Source organism: Heloderma suspectum, chromosome 2 (genome assembly GCF_057233095.1).
Source record: "Heloderma suspectum isolate Gila_16-S chromosome 2, 16-S_ref, whole genome shotgun sequence".
Lineage (NCBI taxonomy): Eukaryota > Metazoa > Chordata > Lepidosauria > Squamata > Helodermatidae > Heloderma > Heloderma suspectum.
The window spans coordinates 80,450,450-80,471,981 of NC_139459.1; the positions used below are offsets into that span (position 1 = coordinate 80,450,450).

Below are 21,532 nucleotides of genomic sequence, written 5' to 3' on the forward strand. Positions count from 1 at the left end.
CTCCTTGAACGTTTTAAGCGCCGTCCCTTCTTGCTGATTGGTCCGAACCCCTGTCTTTCAAGGTAAGGAGAGAAACCGCCCCGCCCCAGAAACTCCACAGCCCGCTCGCGCCCCTTGCCCCGCGTTCTCGCAGTTCTCCCCTCCGTCCCCGAGGCTCCTCCCACCTCTACTTTTCGTGAGCCATAGCCCCCCGCCCCGCCCCGCCCCGCCCATTTCCCCATTGATTCGAGTTTTTTTTTTTTAAGCATTTCCTCATGGCCGGCTCGCTCGTGGGTGCGTCTCCACCCCTTTGAAGCGGCCCCGCCCCTCCTCTCTAGGCCGCCGGCCGGAGCGGCTGCGAGGCGGGGCGAGGGGGATCGACCGAGCTACTGCGTGTCTTGTCGCTGCTGCCACCGCTGGGGCAACTTCCGCCGCGGCGTCCGCTCTGAATCGGAACCTCCCGCCCAGCCACTCCGTCAGGTTTCGGCCGTCAGCCGAGCAGGAGCGAGGACGGCGGCGGCTCGCCGTTGTTGCCTACGGTCGTCGGGACTGGAAGCCCGAAAGCGCCTCCCCTGCCTTCGTCCCTGCGCCGGCCAGGAGCAGCCGAGGCTCCTCCCCTCCCCTCTCCCTCCCCTCTCCCCACCGCAGCAGCGCCACCTTTCTTCCTACCTTCCCCCCTCCCTTCTCCCGGTTCCTGCCGCCCCCGCGCCCGGGAGACACCTGCACCCTCCCCGCTCCTCTGCCACAGCGAGAGAAGGACAAGGCCCGGAGTCGGCCGCACTCTCTCCCTCAAGGTAGAGTCGCCTCGGAGCGCGGCGCGGGGAAGGTACAGGGGAGGATGCGGCGGCGGCGCGGGTTCCTGAGGAGGACGAAGCCGAGGCGGGAGAAGGGGGCTCTCATTGAACGGTGCACAATGGAGGAGGTGGCAGAAATCGTCGGGGCGGAGGAGGAGGTGTGGGATCGGGGCCCTGCCTGTTGGTTGTGAGGCATGTTGTTGCTTTTGGGAGAAGGATGATGGAGGCTCGTGCTCTGCGGGTGACTTGAGGATGTGTGTGTGTGTGTGTGAGAGAGAGAATGTACCGTGTGTTTTTGAAGAGAGGGAGGCTCGGCTCGGTTTCGTCTCACACGGTGTAAACGGGAGGCTCCGGATCTGGTTAAGGGTGGGAACAAACGTTATGTGCTTTCATAGCCGTGAGTCAGTCTGTTGTGCTGTGGTGTAGGGATGGTGGAAGGGACTGTGTTGTATATGCATAATACATGAGGGTGGATATCACACACACACACACACACACACACACACACGCTCGCGCGCGCGCGCATCTGCCCATCGCCTTGCGGAGGAGTGTTAATGGGGCGGAAGGTAGGGGTGAGGGGAAGGCTCGCGGTTTGGCTGCTCCTCCAACCAGAAAGAAACTGGCAGCGTAATCTTGTCCCTGTGAGGGACGACCCTCAACGGACGGGATTTATTACCGTGTTAAGAAGAGTGTGGGCTGTTGCGAGATTGTTAGATTCCCTCCTTTCTCCCGTCGTCTCCCCGGTAGGGTAGTTCAGTTTGGATTACTGATTCTTGTACTTGAAAACAGGCTCATTTCCTGTAGAGCTGTTTTACTGTTGAGCGTTCTGTGTAGCTGCAAAGAATTGATTGCAGCATTGAAAACAATCCCGAAGAAGTCTCTTTATGTAGGCCTACACCTATATTTCTGCCTGAACGATTGGTTTATTAAGGTGCTGTGCTGGACTAGTGAACTGGTACAACCAGTAAGAGTGAATCGCTTACAAATTGATACTGTAGTGTATTTTAAAAGGGAATATTTTATTTGATTTTCTTTCTGAAAAGTTTGATGTATGCATGCATTTTATCTGAGCCTGTCATATTCAAAGTTGTTGCCTGCAATTTTTGTGTGTCATGTCCAGAGTATTTGGTATGCCTGAGTGCCTAACAACTTAGAATTCTTCTTCCTCTCACTCCCAGACTGTAGACACACTGTGTGTGTGAGGGATGTCCAGTTCTTTTAAAGAGTTTTGTATACCTTTGAGTCCTCATTAATGGAAAAACTTGCCATGGAATCTCAAGAAACACCAGAAGCATAATAAACCAAAATAAAACACCCTTACAAGACAGGTTGTTGTTCAGTTGTTAAGTCGTGTCTGACTCTTCATGACCCCATGGACCACAGCACACCAGGCTTTCCTGTCCTCCCTTCTCTCCCGGAGTGTGCTCAAGTTCATATTCATTGCATCAGTGATGCTATCTAGCCATCTCATCCTCTGCCGTCCCCTTCTCCATTTGCCTTCAATCTTTCCCAGCATCAGGGTCTTTTCCAGGGACTTTTCTCTTCACATTAGGTGGCCAAAATATTTGAGCTTCAGCTTCAGTATCTGTCCTTCCAATGAGCAGTCAGGGTTGACAGGTATACAGCAATATTTCAAACTTAGTAATGATTTTTAGTTCTGAATGGTGTTAGAGCCTCTTCATATGTCACTTTTTTTAGTCCGTACATGTTATAGATATGCCTTGAATACCCACTAAACAACTCTAACCTTTGAAGCAGCTACATCTCTTTAAATACTGAGGGTATCCACTAGAAATTTATCATGTGAAGTGGTCCTGAAACGTCCTGCTTCAGTAAAACTACTGAAGAAGTAGTTGTACTAAGACTAAATCTTGGATTAATATGAAACATTAATTTGTATAACACTTCCCTACTTGTGGCAGTATCAAGTGCTCCTTGGTCATGCTACCTTCATAATATCTCTTTATTAAAATCTTCTTCCTTGTGTCCTCTTCCATGTTTGTAAAGCAAGTTCAGTTTTATATGATTTCTTCCTAGACTACTAGGACAGGTTATGCGACAAATTCCAAAGCTGCTTCCATCTTTTAACTGGTCCTACATCATAACCTGCATTACACTTTATCTTTTGGCACAGGAGGCAAAAACAATATGTACAATTTTGCATATGAAAGTGTATGCAAATCAGAGCTAGAACTGTTTCTCCGTAGTCATTGCTAATATAATTGTGCTAAATAACTTCAGGTGTTCTCTGTAATATAAATACACTGCTAGATTACTGTGTATGAAAGTGGGCAGTGACAAAGCATGTGTAAGAATAATGCTTGGAAAGTTATGGTGTAACAGCATTTAGGCTAGCATCTTACTGGAACTCAGCTTATTGATACTTGCCTCCCATGTGATACTGTAAGTTCAAGGAAGCCCTTGACTATCCTCAAAACTTTGTGTGTGCTAAGCAGAACAGTGAAAACGAATGTTGCATGAGTTGAATTCCACCTGCACAATGGGTTTTCTCCTCTCCTTCTGCCTGCAGCCCTCCCTGCACCCTGAAAATCTGCTCTGGGAATGGTCCCCCAAGTCTCTGGTGCAGATTTTGAGGGTGCAGGGAGGGTGAGCAGCAGTTTTGTCAGCAGGAGAACTTAATTGGATACCACTCAATGTTGTGTAGAGCTTTGAAGCTTTATATAACTTGTACTAAAAATGTGTACCTCAATCCAATAGGGGCATATCCAAAGCTGTGTGTGGTTCCCTTTTGGAAAATGTTGTGTCTTTCATCAGAAAATCCTGTTGGGACCAGACCATAAGCTGATCTGGTCCAGTATCTTGTTTCTAAGAGGGGTCAGTTAGATTTTTTTGTGAAACCCACAAAAGCAGAGCATTAAAGTAACATCAACTTCTGTTTTCTCCCCAGCGACTGGTATTCAGAGGGAAACTACTTTTAAACATGGAGGTTTCATTTAGCTGTTATGGTTAATAGCAGTTGATAGACAAACTCATGGAAGATAGAGTTAACTCACTGGAGCTGCTTGGTCAGATTCTTATGCTTGATTGGATTTGTGTGTCCTTGGAATGATACTTCTTTTATTTTAAGGATTTATAACCTGCATCTTCTTTCAAAGATGGATATAGATTTGATAGGGGAAGTGAAAACTGAATACAGCTGAAACTCCTTTCTTGAGCACATGATTGGTATTGTCAAATCATTCCACACTGACTACCTGCTAGATGCATTCCTAATCTGTGTAAGCCGTTCTATGCGTAACACTTTGCAAGGACTTGGAAGCCACATTAACAGAAATAATACAGAGCAGTCCTGGCATGTACAGTATGGTCCTCTGCCTCCACTCCAGGTTGTGACTGTAATGAGAGTCTCCTTTGGGAGTTGTACAGTGGTCACATAAACATCCCAGGATATAGTAGTAGTACACCCCAGTTGTGACGCAAACATCAGCGGATAATGAAGATATATTTCATATACGGTAGAGTCTGTCTGACTAATACTTTAAAATAGTTGTATCTTGTGTATGATAAAGTCATCCTTGCTTTTAGTCACCAGTAATGGTAGAATTCCATTATATTTGAAAGCAGTGGGAATTATCTTGTAGAAATAGAGATCCTTTTAAGAGACTTAATGGTAGACAGATTCACACATTGTTGGTTGAATGCTAATTATATGACATACCTTTAAGAAATAATGCTTGAACACTATATAAATAGAAGGCTATATATGCGAAAACTACCCTTAGTCTTATAGTTTGATTTGATGCAAATTCTGCTTCAAGTTGTCAGTAGTACTTGTGTCACCAGTATTATGTCTTTTGTATAAAAACATTGAAGCAAAGTTTGTTTGCCTCACCTGTGTAACAGAAATGCCATAGTTGGGATGTTTTTGTCTAGCTCTCAGAAGACTGAATTTTGATTTCCCCAGTTCCCAGCTGTACAATTCTATACAATAACTCTCATTGAACTCAGTGGGACGTACTTCTGAGTAGACATGCATAGGATTGTGCTGTTTGTTAATTTTTCCAGGAAGCACGACTGGCTCCTGTTGACTTTAGGTAAGCATGCTAAGCTTGAGTAAATTTGTATGCTTTGCATGAACTGCTTATTGGATGTACATCCAGCTCTCTTTTTTTGAGGAGCAGCATGGCAATTTAGATTTACAGAAACCCTGTAAGGGAGGACAGGCAAAGACACTGGGCCTGTTCTCATATAACAGTGGCAAATTGTGGGTTAATTAATACAGCATTTGCCATGCCAGGTGTGTTCCATGGCCATTTTGCATGTTCAGCCTCTCATCGGAAGTAGCTGCATGACATCCAGATATGGACACTATAGGTTAATTGTGGGTTAAGCAACCTACAGTTGACCTAACTACTAATTGTAGGTTAACTGTGGGTTGTTTAAGCCACAATTAACCTATAGCTTCTGGGGACAGAAGTCACATAGCAACCTCCAATCAGAGGTTAGTTATTCAAACTGGCCACACAACGTGCTGTGGCAAATCTTGGGTTAAATAACCCACAATTTGCCACTATTACATGTGAACCAGATCATAGTCAAAGCATATCCATGTTCACAGTTGTACATGGCACAAACATAGCTATAGCTATTCTAGGAGAAGCAATAGAGAGGGCCTAAAGAATTACCTTTCATCATACTTCTAAATATACTACCTCTTCTCTTCCAATGGAGGCCCAAAATACTATTAGCTAGACTGAAGAGTTTCACTGACTGCCGTTCTTCTGGTTTCTGAGCCCAATTATAAAGCTCCAAGTCTTGGGACCTAGGAGTCTAAATGAACACCTGCTCTTATACCAACCTGCCTGTTTACTAGGGTCATCTGCTCTTCTTTGGGTGCCCCATGATCAGAAGTGAGGTGGGTGGTGATCGAAATGGGCATTTTAAGCTGTGGCACCACTTTGGCACCACTTTGGCACCACGTTTGTTATCGTTTTGGCACCAGGTTAAGATCTTTTGTTCATCCTGGCTTCTTAGATATGTTTGCCTATTTTAATATAACTCTGTCTTGTGCTGTTCTGTTGTAATGTAATGGATTTCTTACTGATATATTTTTATATGTTTGTAACTGCCCTGAAATCAAATGGTATAGGATAGTATATGATCTTAAAAAAAAGATAGATATAAAAGTGGAGAAACGAAATTGTAACCACGGTAATTACTTAAGTGATCTTTAGTTCTCTTTGGTTGCAGTGTTGTTGCTGGGTCATTCCATACCATATTTTTTGCTTCTGATTTGTTTTACATTAGTTCAAATAGCATTATTTGCTTCTATAATGTTGTTAAGGATGTAGACCTTGCTTCAGTTTGGCTAATGCTTTTTAAAAACAGAAGTACATAATGTTATCTTTTTCTCTAGGAGGATTTTGTTCAACTAAGGTACTGTAGAGAGAACCCAGAATTTTTCATTACTTCATTCAGTGTATGTACATAGCCATTCAACCTGTGGTGAACGGAAGTACCTTGGGAGGGTGTAGGATTTGCTCCCATAGTTTTCACATTAACAAACAAAGAGAAAGCTTTAAAGAAGACTTACTTCTGTTCCTTTGCTTCAACCCTACTATAGGTGAACAGCAAAGGATACAAAGAATGTCAAGGAATTAAAGTGTATTTTAGTAAACTGAAATAATTATGTAACTCTGGCCCAAAGGTGTTTCCAGATGAGACTTTTATTGTACAATTGCCCTGACTCATTCACAGAATTTTACAGAGGATCCACACGTTGTCATCTTCCATTTTAAACCCTTTCATGTTTTCACCACTGCCTCTCCCATCTATTTTCTTACTATAAAAATCTGTTAAGGAGAAAAGACAGAATAGCTGCACAATGTATTTTGATTAGTAGTGCTATGAGCCCTCATTCTCAGAGCACTACCAAGTTAGAAAATTCAGGGAAAATTACGAAACCATAGAAAAGTGTGCAGCAAACTCCATAACAGAATGAAGTATTTCCACATCAGATTTATACCAACCTATTAAACAGAAAATAAAACTGATATATAAACATTAGCTGCTATTGATCCACAGAGTACAAACAGGAAATACATATTTTATTAGAATAGATTCTGTTGGCATTCAGACTTTGCAGTTTATGTAGAATTCATAATCAAACTAGAAGGAAAGATGGCTAATGATCAGTTATAGACATCAAGGTTATTGAGCAATGATTATTGAATAGTTCAGGTAGATAGTAGTTAAATCATGAAGCAGTCTTCAAAAGAAATAGACCACCATGTTGGCAGTTAAATTCTTCAGTTAAAAAAGTTCTACCAGAAGAATTTGTATCTCAAAGGCATTTTAATGTGCGGTAGACTAAGGGTGACAGTTGAATGTCCTAAGTAAAAGTGAAGACTTTGGCTCAGGTGATCACCAGGGGAAACAACGCAGTGTCAGTTGTTTTCCCCCGCCATTCGCACCACTGGGATTACCCTAATTACTTGGGCTGCAGGTTGCTGTGTTGTCTGAACCCGGCGTGCAGTATGGAGATAGTTCATTTTCACCCACCCTACAACCCCACGCCTTGCAGGATGGATTGTAGGGTGGGTGAAAATAAACCATGCCTGTGCTACATGCCACATTTGGACGACACGGCAACCCATAATATAGGTAATTAGGGTAATCCTAATCGTGTGAGTGGTTGGGGCAACAACTGACATCACGCTGTTTCCCTTGGTAATCGTCCAAATGCAGCCATCCTTTTTCTGTAACTGTCAAATTACTTAAATACAGTCTGTTTCAATAGTAGGCATGAACACTCTGCTTCCTAAAAACACATGTAAAAACTTGTAGAACCGCTAGAGTTGTGCAGTTCTGCTGAACACTGTCTTGGTTTTTAGATGTTGCTTTTTAGATCTCTTTAATTGTAAATTAACATGTGTTAAGTACATAACTTAATTTATGAGTGTGTATCATTGGAGAAGCCAATTGATTTCAGTGATATTGAGCAGTACTAGGTCATTTACTTGTATACGAACACCCCAATCCAGCATGGAAGGTAGGTTCACAAGAAGTAGGCTTCCACACATGCAGTTGATGCAGATTCAGATGAACGTCTCCATCCACATAGCAGTGCTTATCTCGGTGTAGATTCACAGCATTGCAGCCAGTTGCTATGCACAATAAGAGCTGAATGAGGATCAAAAGCAACAATCTGAAGAAAAGCTGAGTAGATGTAACAAGCTTCTTACAAGTATATTACAAATATAAGAAATTGCATATACAGCATGGATAGGGAAACTCCGGGCCAGCATTGGCCCTCCAGGCCACCACTTACGGCACACAGTGGTTTTGTATGATACCCCTCCCCCCAAAGGCCCACCAGCTCAGAGTAGGGAAAAGGAGTAAGCTGCTCCTCCAGGCGCTGGCTGAGTCTACTTCACCTGCTGTCCTGATTAGGTATGCAAAACTGGTGCACAACTCAGCTAGTGCCTGAAGTAGCTGTTCCTTGAGGCACTAGTTGAGTATGGTTCACTTCTCTCTTGTTTTCCCCAATTGTGCATGCACACACTGGGCATACATAGGGGCAGGCATGAGACTGTGTGTCTGGAGAAGTGTCTGTGCTTGGGACAACCATTTTGGCAGCCCTGCCTACTGCTGCCATGTGGCCCTGACACACATGTCTGAAACCAATTCAACCCCCGAACTGAAATAGCTTCCTCGCCCCTAATATCCTTCTATTCCTGCATGTACATACCATAAGCTCCCGTAGTTTACATGATGTTACTGTAGTGTTGCTTTGAAAAGAGCGTCATTTCTTGGAGTGTCTTAAGCACAGGGATGTCTGAGTGTTTGTTTTCTTCTTTGCACTTGTTTCCTATTTTAGTTTGACATCCATTGTGATCTGTCACAGAAACACCTGTGCGAAGTAGGAAACCAGGAGGTGAGATGAATAGCTTTTATATTGACCTGTGGCATTAGTAGTAGAAAAGCAGCCAACCTTCAGGGGCATGGCTATGTAAAGAATAAATGAGAATAAATGTTTAGATTTTTTAAGAGTTCAGTTGCCACTATTTGTCAATGCAAATAAAACTGTATAAACCTTTGAACTGAACTTGCTTTACAATGCAGTTCATGACACAGTAGATAGTTTTTGATGTTTTTAACTATGGGGGGTTTTAATACGAGAAATTTGGACTAATTATGTGCTTAGACAATATAATGTAATCTGTTTCAGGGTAGCACTTCACATAGATTTGTAAGTTCAGGATTCAAGAGTGTAGTTTTCTTGGGGGAAGATAAAGAAATATGTTTTTGAAATTGGGTATCTTTTTTTTTCCATTGCAGAAACAGCTAATTCTGAATAAAACTTATTTATTCACTTTCACAGAAGTTAATGTGATGGTCAGGTAACAGTTGTGAGCTGTTCATTGTACAGTTGTGTATATTTGGAATACTGTATTCTTTTGTTTATATCAGTTTTGGATAATATCTGTAGCATAAACTGTGGTGCAATCCTATTCACATTTACCTGGGAATAAGCTCTACTGAACACAGTGGGGCTTGGATCTGAATAAACATGCATAGGATTGTGCACTCAGTGTAATATGTAATGGTTCAAAATTGATTAGTTCAGATTGCTAGAATAAAAATTTGAAAGTATAACAACTATATTAATGGAATGAAGGTACCACTGATTACTCAAAGTATAAACAGTCTCTTTTCAAGTTTAGTTCCCCTCACCTCCCTGCTGAAATTTTAGGCTTTGTATAATATAAAATATAATTTATTTATTCTAATCAGTTTCTAGAAATTGAACTGAGTACTGGTATATAGAATAGCATTTGTGTATTCAGAAGGAAATGTCTGGAGTAATCATAGAATATACTTATTTTGTTAGTTTTCTGTTTATAGACATAACTAATCTTGTGCCATATATCCGTAAACTTTGACTACTTGTTAAACAATAACAAATAAAACATGCGTAATAGGAGACAAGCGCACTTCTTTGAACACCTTGTAGCAGGTAAGAAAGTATTCAGAATAAGGCTGCAATCCTATACCTACTTACCTAGGAATAATTCCCATTGTACTCAGTGGGACTTACTTCTGTGTAGACATGTATAGGAGTGTGCTGTTAGTCTTTCTAAATAGGTTTTTGAGAATTTAGTGCTTTTAGGAGTAAAGTTTCATTATTAAATTGAGAAGTTCTGTGTTTTGAGGAAGGAATCTGTGAAGTTACTTCACAGTTGGTTAGTATCTTCACCTATTTTTAAGCTAAATGCTATTTAGAAAAGCATACAAAATGTTCATTAACATTGGCTGCTTTATTGTGGCATGCACATTTGGAACCACTGGCCACATTCACACATTACTTTAAGACAGAAACCTTGGGTTGATAAACTACTATGACCTAGTTTGCACATAATGCTAACCCATAGTTTAAATAACCCATGGTTAACCCATGGGTTGCTGCTCTACCGAGGGTTTGTCTGGCAGATGTTATGGTTTATTTTTTCAGTTCTTGGATTGTTTGTTTATCTCCTTCACCCACTCCATTTCTGTATCTCAACTGCCTTTCTGGCACTGTAGTTCTGGCATGTAGAGCAACTGGTGTTTTTTAACCACTGTTGCTCGCTGCTTCTATAGCATAGTGAAACAATCCACGAACAGTCCACACATAATGACAACCCAAGGTTTAAACAACCCAGGGTTCACAACCCAATAACAAGCCATGGGTTCTCTTACTGGGTTGTTTGTGGTTAACAAACCATGGTCATTCAAAGATAAACCCTATACGTTTAGCCATCCTACACACAATCGGGATGTGGTTAGTGGAGTTACAATGGCTTTTAATACTGATGAACTTGGTATATCTGACTTAAGAGGTAAAAGATTGAACAAAGACTCATTTGGAGTCATTAGAAGAGCCATGCTGGATAAAGGCCATCCAGGTGTCTCTGGGAAGCCCACAAATGGCATGAAGGCAATAATCCTCTCCTGCTGTTGCTTTGCAATAACTGGTATACAGTGGCACACTGCCTCTGAACCCTGAGGTTAAATCTATCCATCGTGATTAGTAGCCATTGCTAGGCTATCCTCCACTTAAAAAGTCTAATCACTTTTTAAAGTAGGGGTGGGGCACCTGTGGCCCTCCAGATACTCTTGTGCTCTTCCTGCTTGGGGAAGGTAGCGAGAGCAGCAGCCACTTCCCTGCCCGAGCAGGGAGAGAAGAGCCTTTGCATGTTGATTGCTAAACAAAGAAAATACAAACATGTACCTCTCAGCTTCGTTGTAAAAGGTGCTCTGCTGAGAGAGAAAAACAAAAATCACAGCCACAGCATTCAGGAGAGAGAGAAATGGGAAGAGGGGCTAGCACTGTGTTTGGGAGCTGCCAGTGGCATGTTTGGGAGCTGACAGTGCCCTGGGGGCCTTGCAGTGAAGAACACTACTCTATTACGATGGAGAAATAGGGGAATAGAAGCAAGGCCAGGTTTTCAGGGAGCCTAAAGTACGATGACAGTGTAATGTTCCGTACAGCCTCTGGAAAACGTATTGCTGGTGTACTTCAGTTTCTGTTTACCCACATTATAGCAAGTTTACAGAAACATATTGGCGGGACTGAATTGTAAAATGCTAACGGTATCAGGATTTTTCATGGTATTTTAGTGTAACAAAATACTGGATTGGATTGATTGCTAATATTAAATATTTTTTTTTTGTTTTCAGAATGTCTACATATAAAATAGTGTGTGAATTGTGATGGAAACCCCTCCCCCTATGAATACTGGAATATTTTTTGCGGTAAGTGTGGCTTGTAAATTCTATTTTATATGGAGTGTTTATGGAAAGCTGGGAAAGTGAGTGTGTTAGATCTTAAACATATATGTAAGGACTCTGGAGTATATTTGGGGAGTCCAAAGAAGGGAATTAAAATGAACAGCTGGCAAATGAGCTAGTTTTGTTGCAAAAATGTTGAAGTAGCAGTGGGACTATTCAACGAAGTGGTAATGGGAAAGCAAAAGCAATGAGAAGTTTGGTTTTGACTGTGTGTAACTTGATGTTGGTTTCCCTAGCTTTTCGGGAAGTCGTGGTATGCTGGGAAGGCAAGTAACATTTTGAAAGGACAAAGTTCAGAGGCAAGTTGGCTCTGTAGAAAAAGTAAATAATATAATACTAAGATAAATCCCTGGTGCCTTAAAAAAGGTGTTGGTATTGCCTAACAATTTAAAATCTAGTTACAGCTGTACATGATTATTCACACTGGTTTCTGTTAATGTTGAGCATCTGAAAATAAGTTCCAAGTAATTTCACAGTGTGTGTTCTTGACATTGACTCTCCTGAACAAATGTCAGTAGTTGGTTGTTGATGAGAAATAGATTATTTAGCTTTTCTAACTTCTCAAAATCCTTTCCGCGTTGTTGGAATGCCTAGGACTCTGCTTCACTAGTGATATTTTGATGACTTATTACTTTAAATATCAGAGCTCCTTTTCCTCTCATCAAATGCCTACTCTACTGCTTATTCAGCCTGTGGGTTTAGCTCCAGTGGGATTTGGTAGATAGTAAAGGGTATATTAATGACAATGGCCAGAGATAGGCCTGGTTTGTATGATCACCGCAGCCCACCGTGGCTTAAAAAAGCCACAGTGGTGCGCGCCAGCTGCCATTGTGAATATTCAAGCTACAATGAGTGGTTGCCGCAGCCTCCCACGACGTCTAAACTCAGTGCAAGGTGGGTTGTTGCCATGGTTAACAAACCGCCCCCCAACCAAAAACAGCCATGGAAGAGCCTCTTCGGGCATTCTAAAACGTGGCCAAAATGGAAAAGGGCCTTTTCTTAGTAGCCACCCATTTCACTTCATTTGGCAGGAGCATCCAGAGAAGGGCCTTAGAAGACAATCTTAGGGTCCAGGCAGGTATATATAGGAGGAGATGATTCTTCAGGTAGCCTGGCTTTAAGCCATTTAGGGCTTTGAAAGTTAATACCAGCACTTTGAATTGGGCCTAGAAATGGACTGACAGCCAGTGCAGATCAAAAAGTACTGGTGTAATATGTTCATATTGATCAGTCCCCATTAACAATCTGGCTGCCCTGTTTTGGACCAGCTGAAGTTTCTTGACCATTTTCAAAGGCAGCCTTTGAAAATGAGGTTATCAGAGCATGGATAACAGTAACTAGGCTATCTCTGTCCAGATAAGGACATAGTTGGTATGACAGTCTAAGCTGATAAAAGCTCCTCTGTGCCATTGAGTCTACCTGTGCCTCTAGTGAAAAAGCTGGATCCATGAGCCCCCCCAAACTACAAAACTGATACATTAGAGGGAGTGCGGTCCCTTCCAGAACAGGGTGAACATTACTTACCTGGGCAGACAAACCATCACTAACAGTACCTCCATCTTTTCTGAATTTCTCAATTTACTGACACTCATCCAGTCCATTACCATGCCCAGGCACTGATTCAGAACACCCACTGCCTCACCAGGATTTGGTGAAAAGGACAGCTGGAGCTAGATGTCATCTGCATATTGATGACACCTCAGCTCACATCTCTGGATAACCTCCCCCAGTGGTTTCATGTAGATGTTAAACAGCATGGGGGATAGAATAGAGCTCTGTGCAACCCCATAGCATAGCTGCCAAGGCACAGAGCAATAAACCCTCAGCACCACCTTCTGTAATCAGCTATTCAAATAGGAACAGAACCAGTGCAATGCCATACCTCTGACTCCCCTCCTAGACAGCCTGAAGGATGTATCTAGAAGGATACCATGGCCAATGGTATCAAAAACCACTAATAAGTCCAAGAGAATCAACAGGGTCACACCCCCTGTGTTCCTTTCTCAGCAAAGGTCATCCCCATAGGGTGTCGCATAACAATGTTAGCAGTGAGGGCCCTTGCTTCCCAGCTGCTTTCCAGCTGTGTATCCTACAGTTCCCCTTCATGGATCACTGCCTTGTTGTGGCGAAGGGGCTTGCGTAACTCAGTGAAGCCATAAGCTATGCCGTGCAGGGCCACCCAAGACGGACAGGTCATGGCAGAGAGTTCTGACAAAATGTGGTCCACTGGAGAAGGAAATGGCAACCCACTCCAGTATTCTTGCCAAGAAAACCCCATGGAAAGTATCACAAGGCTAAAAGAGATGACGCCGGAAGATGAGCCCCTCAGGTCGGAAGGTGTCCAATATGCTACTGGGGAAGAGCAGAGGGTATCTCCAAGTAGCGCCAGAAAGAGTGAAGCGGCTGGGCCAAACCCGAAAGGACACTCAGCTGTGGATGTGTCTGGTGGTGAAAAGAAAATCGGATGCTGTAAAGAACAATATTGTTTAGGAACCTGGAATGTCAGATCAATGAATCAAGGTAAGCTGGAGGTGGTCAAACATGAGATGGCAAGATTGAACATCGACATCTTGGGAATCAGCGAACTAAAATGGACAGGCATGGGCGAATTTAATTCAGGTGACCATCATATCTACTATTGTGGGCAAGAATCCCTTAGAAGAAATGGAGTAGCACTCATAGTCAACAAAAGGGTGGGAAAAGCAGTATTGGGGTACAATCTTAAAAACGATAGAATGATCTCAGTACGAATCCAAGGCAAACCATTCAACTTCACAGTAATTCAAGTCTATGCCCCAACCACTGAGGCCGAAGAAGCTGAGGTTGATCGGTTCTATGAAGACCTACAACACCTTCTAGAACTAACACCAAAAAAAGATGTCCTCTTCATCATAGGGGATTGGAATGCTAAAGTAGGAAGTCAAGAAATCACCGGGATAACAGGCAGGCATGGCCTTGGTGTACAAAATGAAGCAGGACAAAAGCTAATAGAGTTTTGCCAAGAGAACATGCTGATCATAGCAAACACTCTTTTCCAACAGCACAAGAGGCGACTCTACACATGGACGTCACCAGATGGTCAATATCGAAATCAGATTGATTATGTCCTTTGCAGCCAAAGATGGAGAAGCTCCATACAGTCAGTAAAAACAAGACCTGGAGCTGACTGTGGCTCAGATCATGAGCTGCTTCTTGCAAAATTTCGGCTTAAATTGAAGAACGTCGGGAAAACCACTAAACCGTTCAGGTATGACCTAAATCATATCCCTGATGAATATACAGTGGAGGTGAGGAATAGATTTCAGGGATTAGACCTGATAGACAGAGTGCCTGAGGAACTATGGACGGAGGTCCGTAACATTGTTCAGGAGGCAGCAACGAAATCCATCCCAAAGAAAAAGAAATGCAAGAAAGCCAAGTGGCTGTCTGATGAGGCTTTACAAGTAGCTCACGAAAGAAGGGAAGCGAAAAGCAAGGGAGAAAGGGGAAGATATAGCCAACTGAATGCAGAGTTCCAGAGAATAACAAGGAGAGACAAGAAGGCCTTCTTAAATGAACAATGCAAAGAAATCAAGGAAAACAACAGAATGGGAAAGACTAGAGATCTCTTCAAGAAAATTGGAGATCTCAAGGGAACGTTTTGTGCAAAGACGGGCATGATCAAGGACAAAGAAGGCAGGGACCTAACAGAAGCAGATGAGATTAAGAAGAGGTGGCAAGAATACACAGAAGAACTATACAGGAAAGATCTGAATGTCCCTGATAGCCATGATCGTGCGGTCACTGAACTTGAGCCGGACATCCTCGAGAGTGAAGTCAAGTGGGCCTTAGGAAGCATTAGTAACAACAAAGCTAGCGGAGATGACAGTATTCCAGCCGAGCTATTTAAAATCCTAAAAGATGATGCTGTTAAAGTGCTGCATTCAATATGCCAACAAATCTGGAACACTCAACAGTGGCCACAAGACTGGAAAAGGTCAGTTTACATTCCAATTCCAAAGAAGGGCAACGCCAAAGAGTGTTCAAACTACCGCACAATTGCGCTCATTTCACATGCCAGCAAGGTGATGCTCAAAATCCTACAAGCTAGGCTTCAGCAGTATGTGAACCGAGAACTACCGGAAGTGCAAGCTGGGTTTAGAAGAGGCAGAGGAACTAGAGATCAAATCGCCAACATTCGCTGGATCATGGAGAAAGCAAGAGAATTCCAGAAAAACGTCTATTTCTGCTTCATTGACTACGCTAAAGCCTTTGATTGTGTGGATCACAACAAACTGTGGCAAATTCTGAAAGTGATGGGAGTATCAGACCACCTTACCTGTCTCCTGAGAAACCTGTACGAGGGTCAAGAAGCAACAGTCAGAACCAGACATGGAACAACCGATTGGTTCAAAATTGGGAAAGGAGTACAACAAGGCTGCATATTGTCACCCTGCTTATTTAACTTATATGCAGAGTACATCATGAGAAATGCCGGGTTGGATGAATCAGAGGTTGGAATTAAGATTGCTGGGAGAATTATCAACAACCTCCAATATGCAGACGATACCACCCTAATGGCAGAAAGCGAAGAGGATCTAAAGAGCCTCTTGTTGAGGGTGAAAGAGGAGAGTGCAAAAGCTGGTTTGAAACTCAACATTAAAAAAACTAAGATCATGGCATCTGGCCCCATCACTTCCTGGCATATAGAAGGGGAAGAAATGGAAGCAGTGACAGATTTTACTTTCTTGGGCTCCAAGATCACCGCAGACGGTGACTGTAGCCATGAAATTAAAAGACGCTTGCTCCTTGGGAGGAAAGCTATGGCAAACCTAGACAGCATAGTAAGAAGCAGAGACATCACCTTGCCGACAAAGGTCCGTCTAATCAAAGCTATGGTTTTCCCAGTAGTAATGTATGGCTGTGAGAGCTGGACTATAAGGAAGGCTGAGCGCCGAAGAATTGATGCTTTCGAAGTGTGGTGCTGGAGAAGACTCTTACGAGTCCCCTGGACTGCAAGGAGGTCAAATCAGTCCATCCTAAAGGAAATCAACCCTGACCGCTCATTGGAAGGACAGATAATGAAGCTGAAGCTCCAATATTTTGGCCACCTAATGCAAAGAGAAAACTCCCTGGAAAAGACCCTGATGCTGGGAAAGACTGAAGGCAAAAGGAGAAGGGGATGGCAGAGGATGAGATGGCTAGATAGCATCACTGATGCAATGAATATGGACTTGAGCACGCTCCGGGAGAGAGCGCAGGACAGGAAGGCCTGGCGTGCTATGGTCCATGGGGTCACGAAGAGTCGGACACGACTGAACGACTGAACAACAACAACATCCTACAGTTCTCATCAGAAAGGTTCTGCCCTCTCTCTTCCAGTTAATCCACATGACAGTTTCTTCTACTAGCCATGTACTATAATTGCTGGTATTTCTGTACAAGAAAACAAGGCTCAAGATGAAACATATGAGGCTGTCTCTGGGGTTCAGACGTCATGACTAACAATCCAGGAACGAGACGTTTCAGCAAGCTGATGCAAAGCGGAAGTGATGAGCAGGCAGGTGGCAGTGTGCTTGCTCACTCCCATGCAGCCCTGCCAATTAATGCCTTGTTTAACTCATGAACTGGCATCATGTGTGAACCAGGTCTACACAATTTACGGGTACCTGGAAGTCAAGACTGCTACTGAGTCCATTGCATTTGCTGTGTGGAGGAGGATTTCTATGCAATCTCACATGGTGCTCTGTTAAACCTCTGGAGGGTTGGAACTCAGGAATCATAGAAGACAGTTAATCTGTAGTTAGCATGAAGCTGTTCTGTGTTTACTATTGTAATAAATCAGTGCTTTAAATATTTGCCCACTGTTTGGTAACATTTGATTGGTCAGTTGACAGTGTGTTTTTTGTGTTAGAATTATGTGGATTTTTTATATATTTTGTTCTGTAGAGTGTGTATACTCAGAAGACTTTGTAATGTGAACATCAACTGGTATAGCTAAAACAAAAAAACTAAAATTATAAACTCCAGTAGCCCAAATTAATTTTAAATTTAAAATGTCATAGTACCCTAAAACTGTGCACAAATTTGAATAGAGGTGGGCATTGGTTATTTGTTGCATGTTGATGCAAGTATTGAAGCTGTGTTCTTGCCAGTTCATGAAAATGTATTAATGTATGTTATGTGAAATATAGCTTGTTTATAAACATTTGTATATACTGTAACATCTGATAGCTCTATTACTGAATAAATTCTTTTAGCTGCCACATTTTTTGCAACTTTGTCTGAAGAACCTTAAAAACTGCTGTTGGCACGTGTTGGTGGGTAGCATTTTTACTTGGTGTGGAATCAAATAGAGGGCAGCATCCAATAGGGGTGCTGACTGTGTCTCCAGCACGTGTGCGGCCCATATCACGCACGGCTGCAATGTTGCACTTCTGGGTGCAAGCCCAGCAACCAGCAAAAATGCTCATTTCCAGAAGGGTCAGGCTGCGTCCCTTCCAGAAACAAGTGTTTTCGCTGGTTATGGGACTTGCCCCGGGAAGCATGACATTGTGGCTATGTGTACTACAGGCCACGCACATGCCGGTGTTGAGGCATCTGTTCAGTGCCCCTGTTGGATGCTGCTGTAGGTCTTTGACCTGATGGAACGGCTTCTGTCAGCAGAATGGGGTGACGGTGCTTTCTCCCTCTCTCCTGTAGTCCCCTGCGTTTCCTCAAAGTCTGTTCTGGAGCATTGGGGGCTGCCGGGCGGCGGGAGGGGAAGGAGAGGAGAAGAAAGTCTCATCTGGCAAGTGGAACTTAGTTTGGATTCTGTCTTTAGAAATCAGCAAATATCTTAGTGCGTTGATTTGCATTAATGGGGAGCTCAGCAAATCTTTGAATGTATTTTGAAGGAAAGAGCGACTTGTATATATTGGGGTACTCCAAAGAATAGTTAATTGATGGATCAGCCTGGATATTTTCCTTTGCAGGTATTGTAATGTTCAGGTACAACTGTGGTACAATTAAAAATATACATACAAGACTATGGTATTCTATGAGTTTATTGTTAAAGTAATAAATAATTCGTAAAAAGCTTTTAATTGTTAGTTGTAATATACACCTGTACTACCCAGTAGCATATATAACTTTGTACTCACCATGTTTGTTTAATAAACTGTTGTTCTTGTTACAGAAACACTTTAAATACCAGTAAATGGTGCTAATAGAAGATCTGAAATATTTCTCTCTGTCAACTACCAAGGGAAAATACTTTGCGAATGGGATGAATATACAAACAGTGACTGCCTGCAGCAGCTTCCTGACTCACAGTAACTAGCTGGAGCACTTAACTAGTGATGTTTCCATTTCTACTTTACCCTGTTTGAGTTTGCCTGTCTTGATTGGGGAAAGAAATTCAAAGTGGAGTACCATAAACTTGATATGGATAGCAAAAAGAAAGACAAGGACAAACCGGATGATAGAATGGCAAGGCCTGGTGGACGATCAAGTCACAATCCGCGAGGCAGCGGCTCTTCAAACTCTGGAGTGTTAATGGTTGGACCTAATTTCAGAGTTGGGAAAAAAATTGGATGTGGTAATTTTGGGGAGCTACGATTAGGTAAGACTTTCTTCATCTAAGTTATGATGTACATGCCAGTGTATATGTAGAAATGTATATTGTGATGGCTAGTTGTATCAAAACCTTGTAGTTTAACAGTTCAGTTGGACTGTGATACAGAGTTGGAACTTACTAGTAGTGTAAACATGTGAGCTTAGTCTAGGGACAGTAGACTTTGATTGCAGACATACCAGAAAATAGTATAGCAATTAAATGTAATAGGTCGCATGAATGAGCTCGTACCTGAGTTGTGGTTGGGACAGTGATCTGGGAGTGTACAGTTACAGGCTGACTCCTTGTGTGTGAGGTAGAGTACTTTGATTAACCAGTAGTGGTTGGTCTTGATTTGTGTTGAGTCCCAGGAATAGAAATGCCATTCAGACTTTTTGCTATGAAGCCCTTGTCGGGTAACATGTTTATTTAGTAGATTTGGAGTTAATGATCCTCACATGGAAACACCCCCCCCCCCCAGTTTATTAAGCTAGGAACGAGCATCAAAGTTGCTCCTTCCCTCCATCTCTTGTGCATCGACTTTAGCACTTCTGTTGTAGTTTCTTTAAACCACAGTTTGCCTTTATGTCTGAAATAGGGAACTGTGGTTTAGTTAGTATCTGTTTACTAACTAGATTATGAAATTATGTATCCTGGTTTCAGGTCCTAGTTAGAAAATCAACATTAAACTGCAGTTCCCCATTTCAGATGCAATGGGGAAATTGTGGTTTAAGCAAACTACAATAGAAGCACCAAGGTCAGTACGTGGGGGAGAGTGCAGCCCCAATGGTCATTCCCAGCTTAATAAATGATAGCTTATTAAGGCAGGATCTTTGTCAAAACAAGCCCAGTAGCCGTGCTAAATGTTGGTTAATTGCTATATTTTCTAAATTATTAGCAGAAAGGTGCGGTGTGAGAAAGTATCCAACGATGGGTTAACTCCCACTATCATTTTAAAAAGGCAGGGATCAGTGCTGATAGTTTGTTACCTTTCGCCCAGGACAAAGCCTCTTACTTTTGCTTCAGTCTCTGATAATATCTTTACCTAGCATATTTCTTCACTTTTCTCATACCTGTTTTTTTTGTTTTTGTTTAAGTCTCTTCTGTTGGCTTCCCATTCACCTTCCATTTCCTCCTTGCTGTGTTGTGGCTCTAATGGAAAGCAAACTACTCCTAAATTGGTGAAAGAAAAACCACTCTTTATGTAGTGTGAAAAAATGTGTGGTCTGAAGTAAACAATGCTCTGCACAAGCTGCTCCTGGGATTCTTACTGAGAGTACCCTGAGCATGCTTCCTTCCACCTTTTAGCTCTTATCAGAGACCGTCCCAGAGCCCTTACTTGCTGGCTGCTGTCAGGGCTTTCCCAATACAGATTAGAGACACTGCTCAGATTTCTCCAGAGCCTACCCAAACTAGCTCAAGACACCAATCAGAGTCTTTGTTGGAGCCCGCCCAAGCCAGCTATTGCTGCCATTGGAACCATCAGTTAGAGCTTGTTTCTGAATCCATCCATGCCAGCCTCAGCTGCCATTTGGCCCTTCCAAACTTAGAAAACCTCTGTGGACCATGTCAGGAGCTCCTTGGGCACAATAGAAACATTTTCAAGTGGGAAGCTGGGCTAGTGATTTTTGCCCAATTCCAGCTTTTTTTGTGCCAAAATGAGATGCTGTGTTGGGAGGCACAATTTTAGCATGCCTTTTTCTACAACCAATTTGAATCAATGTTTTTCATTAAGGATTGCCCTCATGGAAATCTGTAGGGCTGCCACATGGCCTGTTTGAAACACCTTCACCAGATCTTACAGATAGGACACTTTTGCCTCCACAGAGGCAACCTTTGGGAGGTGGGTGCTACAGGATGTTCTACTTCTCTTATAGTCTCATCCACTTTAGTTCCCACCCTAGTATTTAGGTTAGGCATCCCATTGTTCAATGCATCCTCACACCAAACAGAAAATAAATTATTGGGCACTTATTGTAAGGTTCCTTCTGGTTTGGTGTGAAGGAGGCATCAAAATCACACCCTGTTCACAAGTTGCTGAATTGCATAGACCACTATAGGACTATTCTCTTACCTTAATGCCACATTCCAACTTCTGTTGCACTCTCTCGGTGGGACAGAAGATTTTTCTATCTGCTGTGTAAGACTGCTCAGGTTATACTGTGTCTAAAGTTTGGTTACGGGATGGAACTAGGGAAGAGCATCTTGGCATTGAGCATAATGCAAACATCTACATTATGTGATCCCTGCCTTTTCATGGGGAGCTAACCATACCTCCTTCACAACAAACCAGAAGGAACCTTCACTTTCAAGTGTCCAATGTTCCATTCTCTTATTAGAATACTATCACATTTGCATCGTACTCTTTCTCCAGAGAACTTGAGGTGACTCA

General features: G+C 42.6%; 1 protein-coding gene across 8 annotated transcripts in view; it reads left to right on the plus strand.

The window, feature by feature from the left end:
* Nucleotides 1-338: 338 nt before the first annotated feature.
* The window catches only part of CSNK1G3 (casein kinase 1 gamma 3), a 68,736-nt gene continuing 47,542 nt past the window's right edge, over nucleotides 339-21,532 (plus strand). For 4 of the 8 annotated variants that reach the window (XM_084833970.1, XM_084833975.1, XM_084833969.1 and 1 more), the window contains exons 1-3: nucleotides 339-773; nucleotides 11,457-11,531; nucleotides 18,724-19,149. In XM_084833970.1, coding sequence (XP_084690096.1) covers nucleotides 18,972-19,149 — 178 coding nt within the window. In that variant the 5' untranslated portion in view covers nucleotides 339-773; nucleotides 11,457-11,531; nucleotides 18,724-18,971. Of the gene's footprint in view, nucleotides 774-8,613; nucleotides 8,671-9,074; nucleotides 9,137-11,456; nucleotides 11,532-18,723; nucleotides 19,150-21,532 lie in introns of those variants that run through there. The other 4 variants (XM_084833971.1, XM_084833976.1, XM_084833974.1 and 1 more) reach the window with 2 other exon arrangements.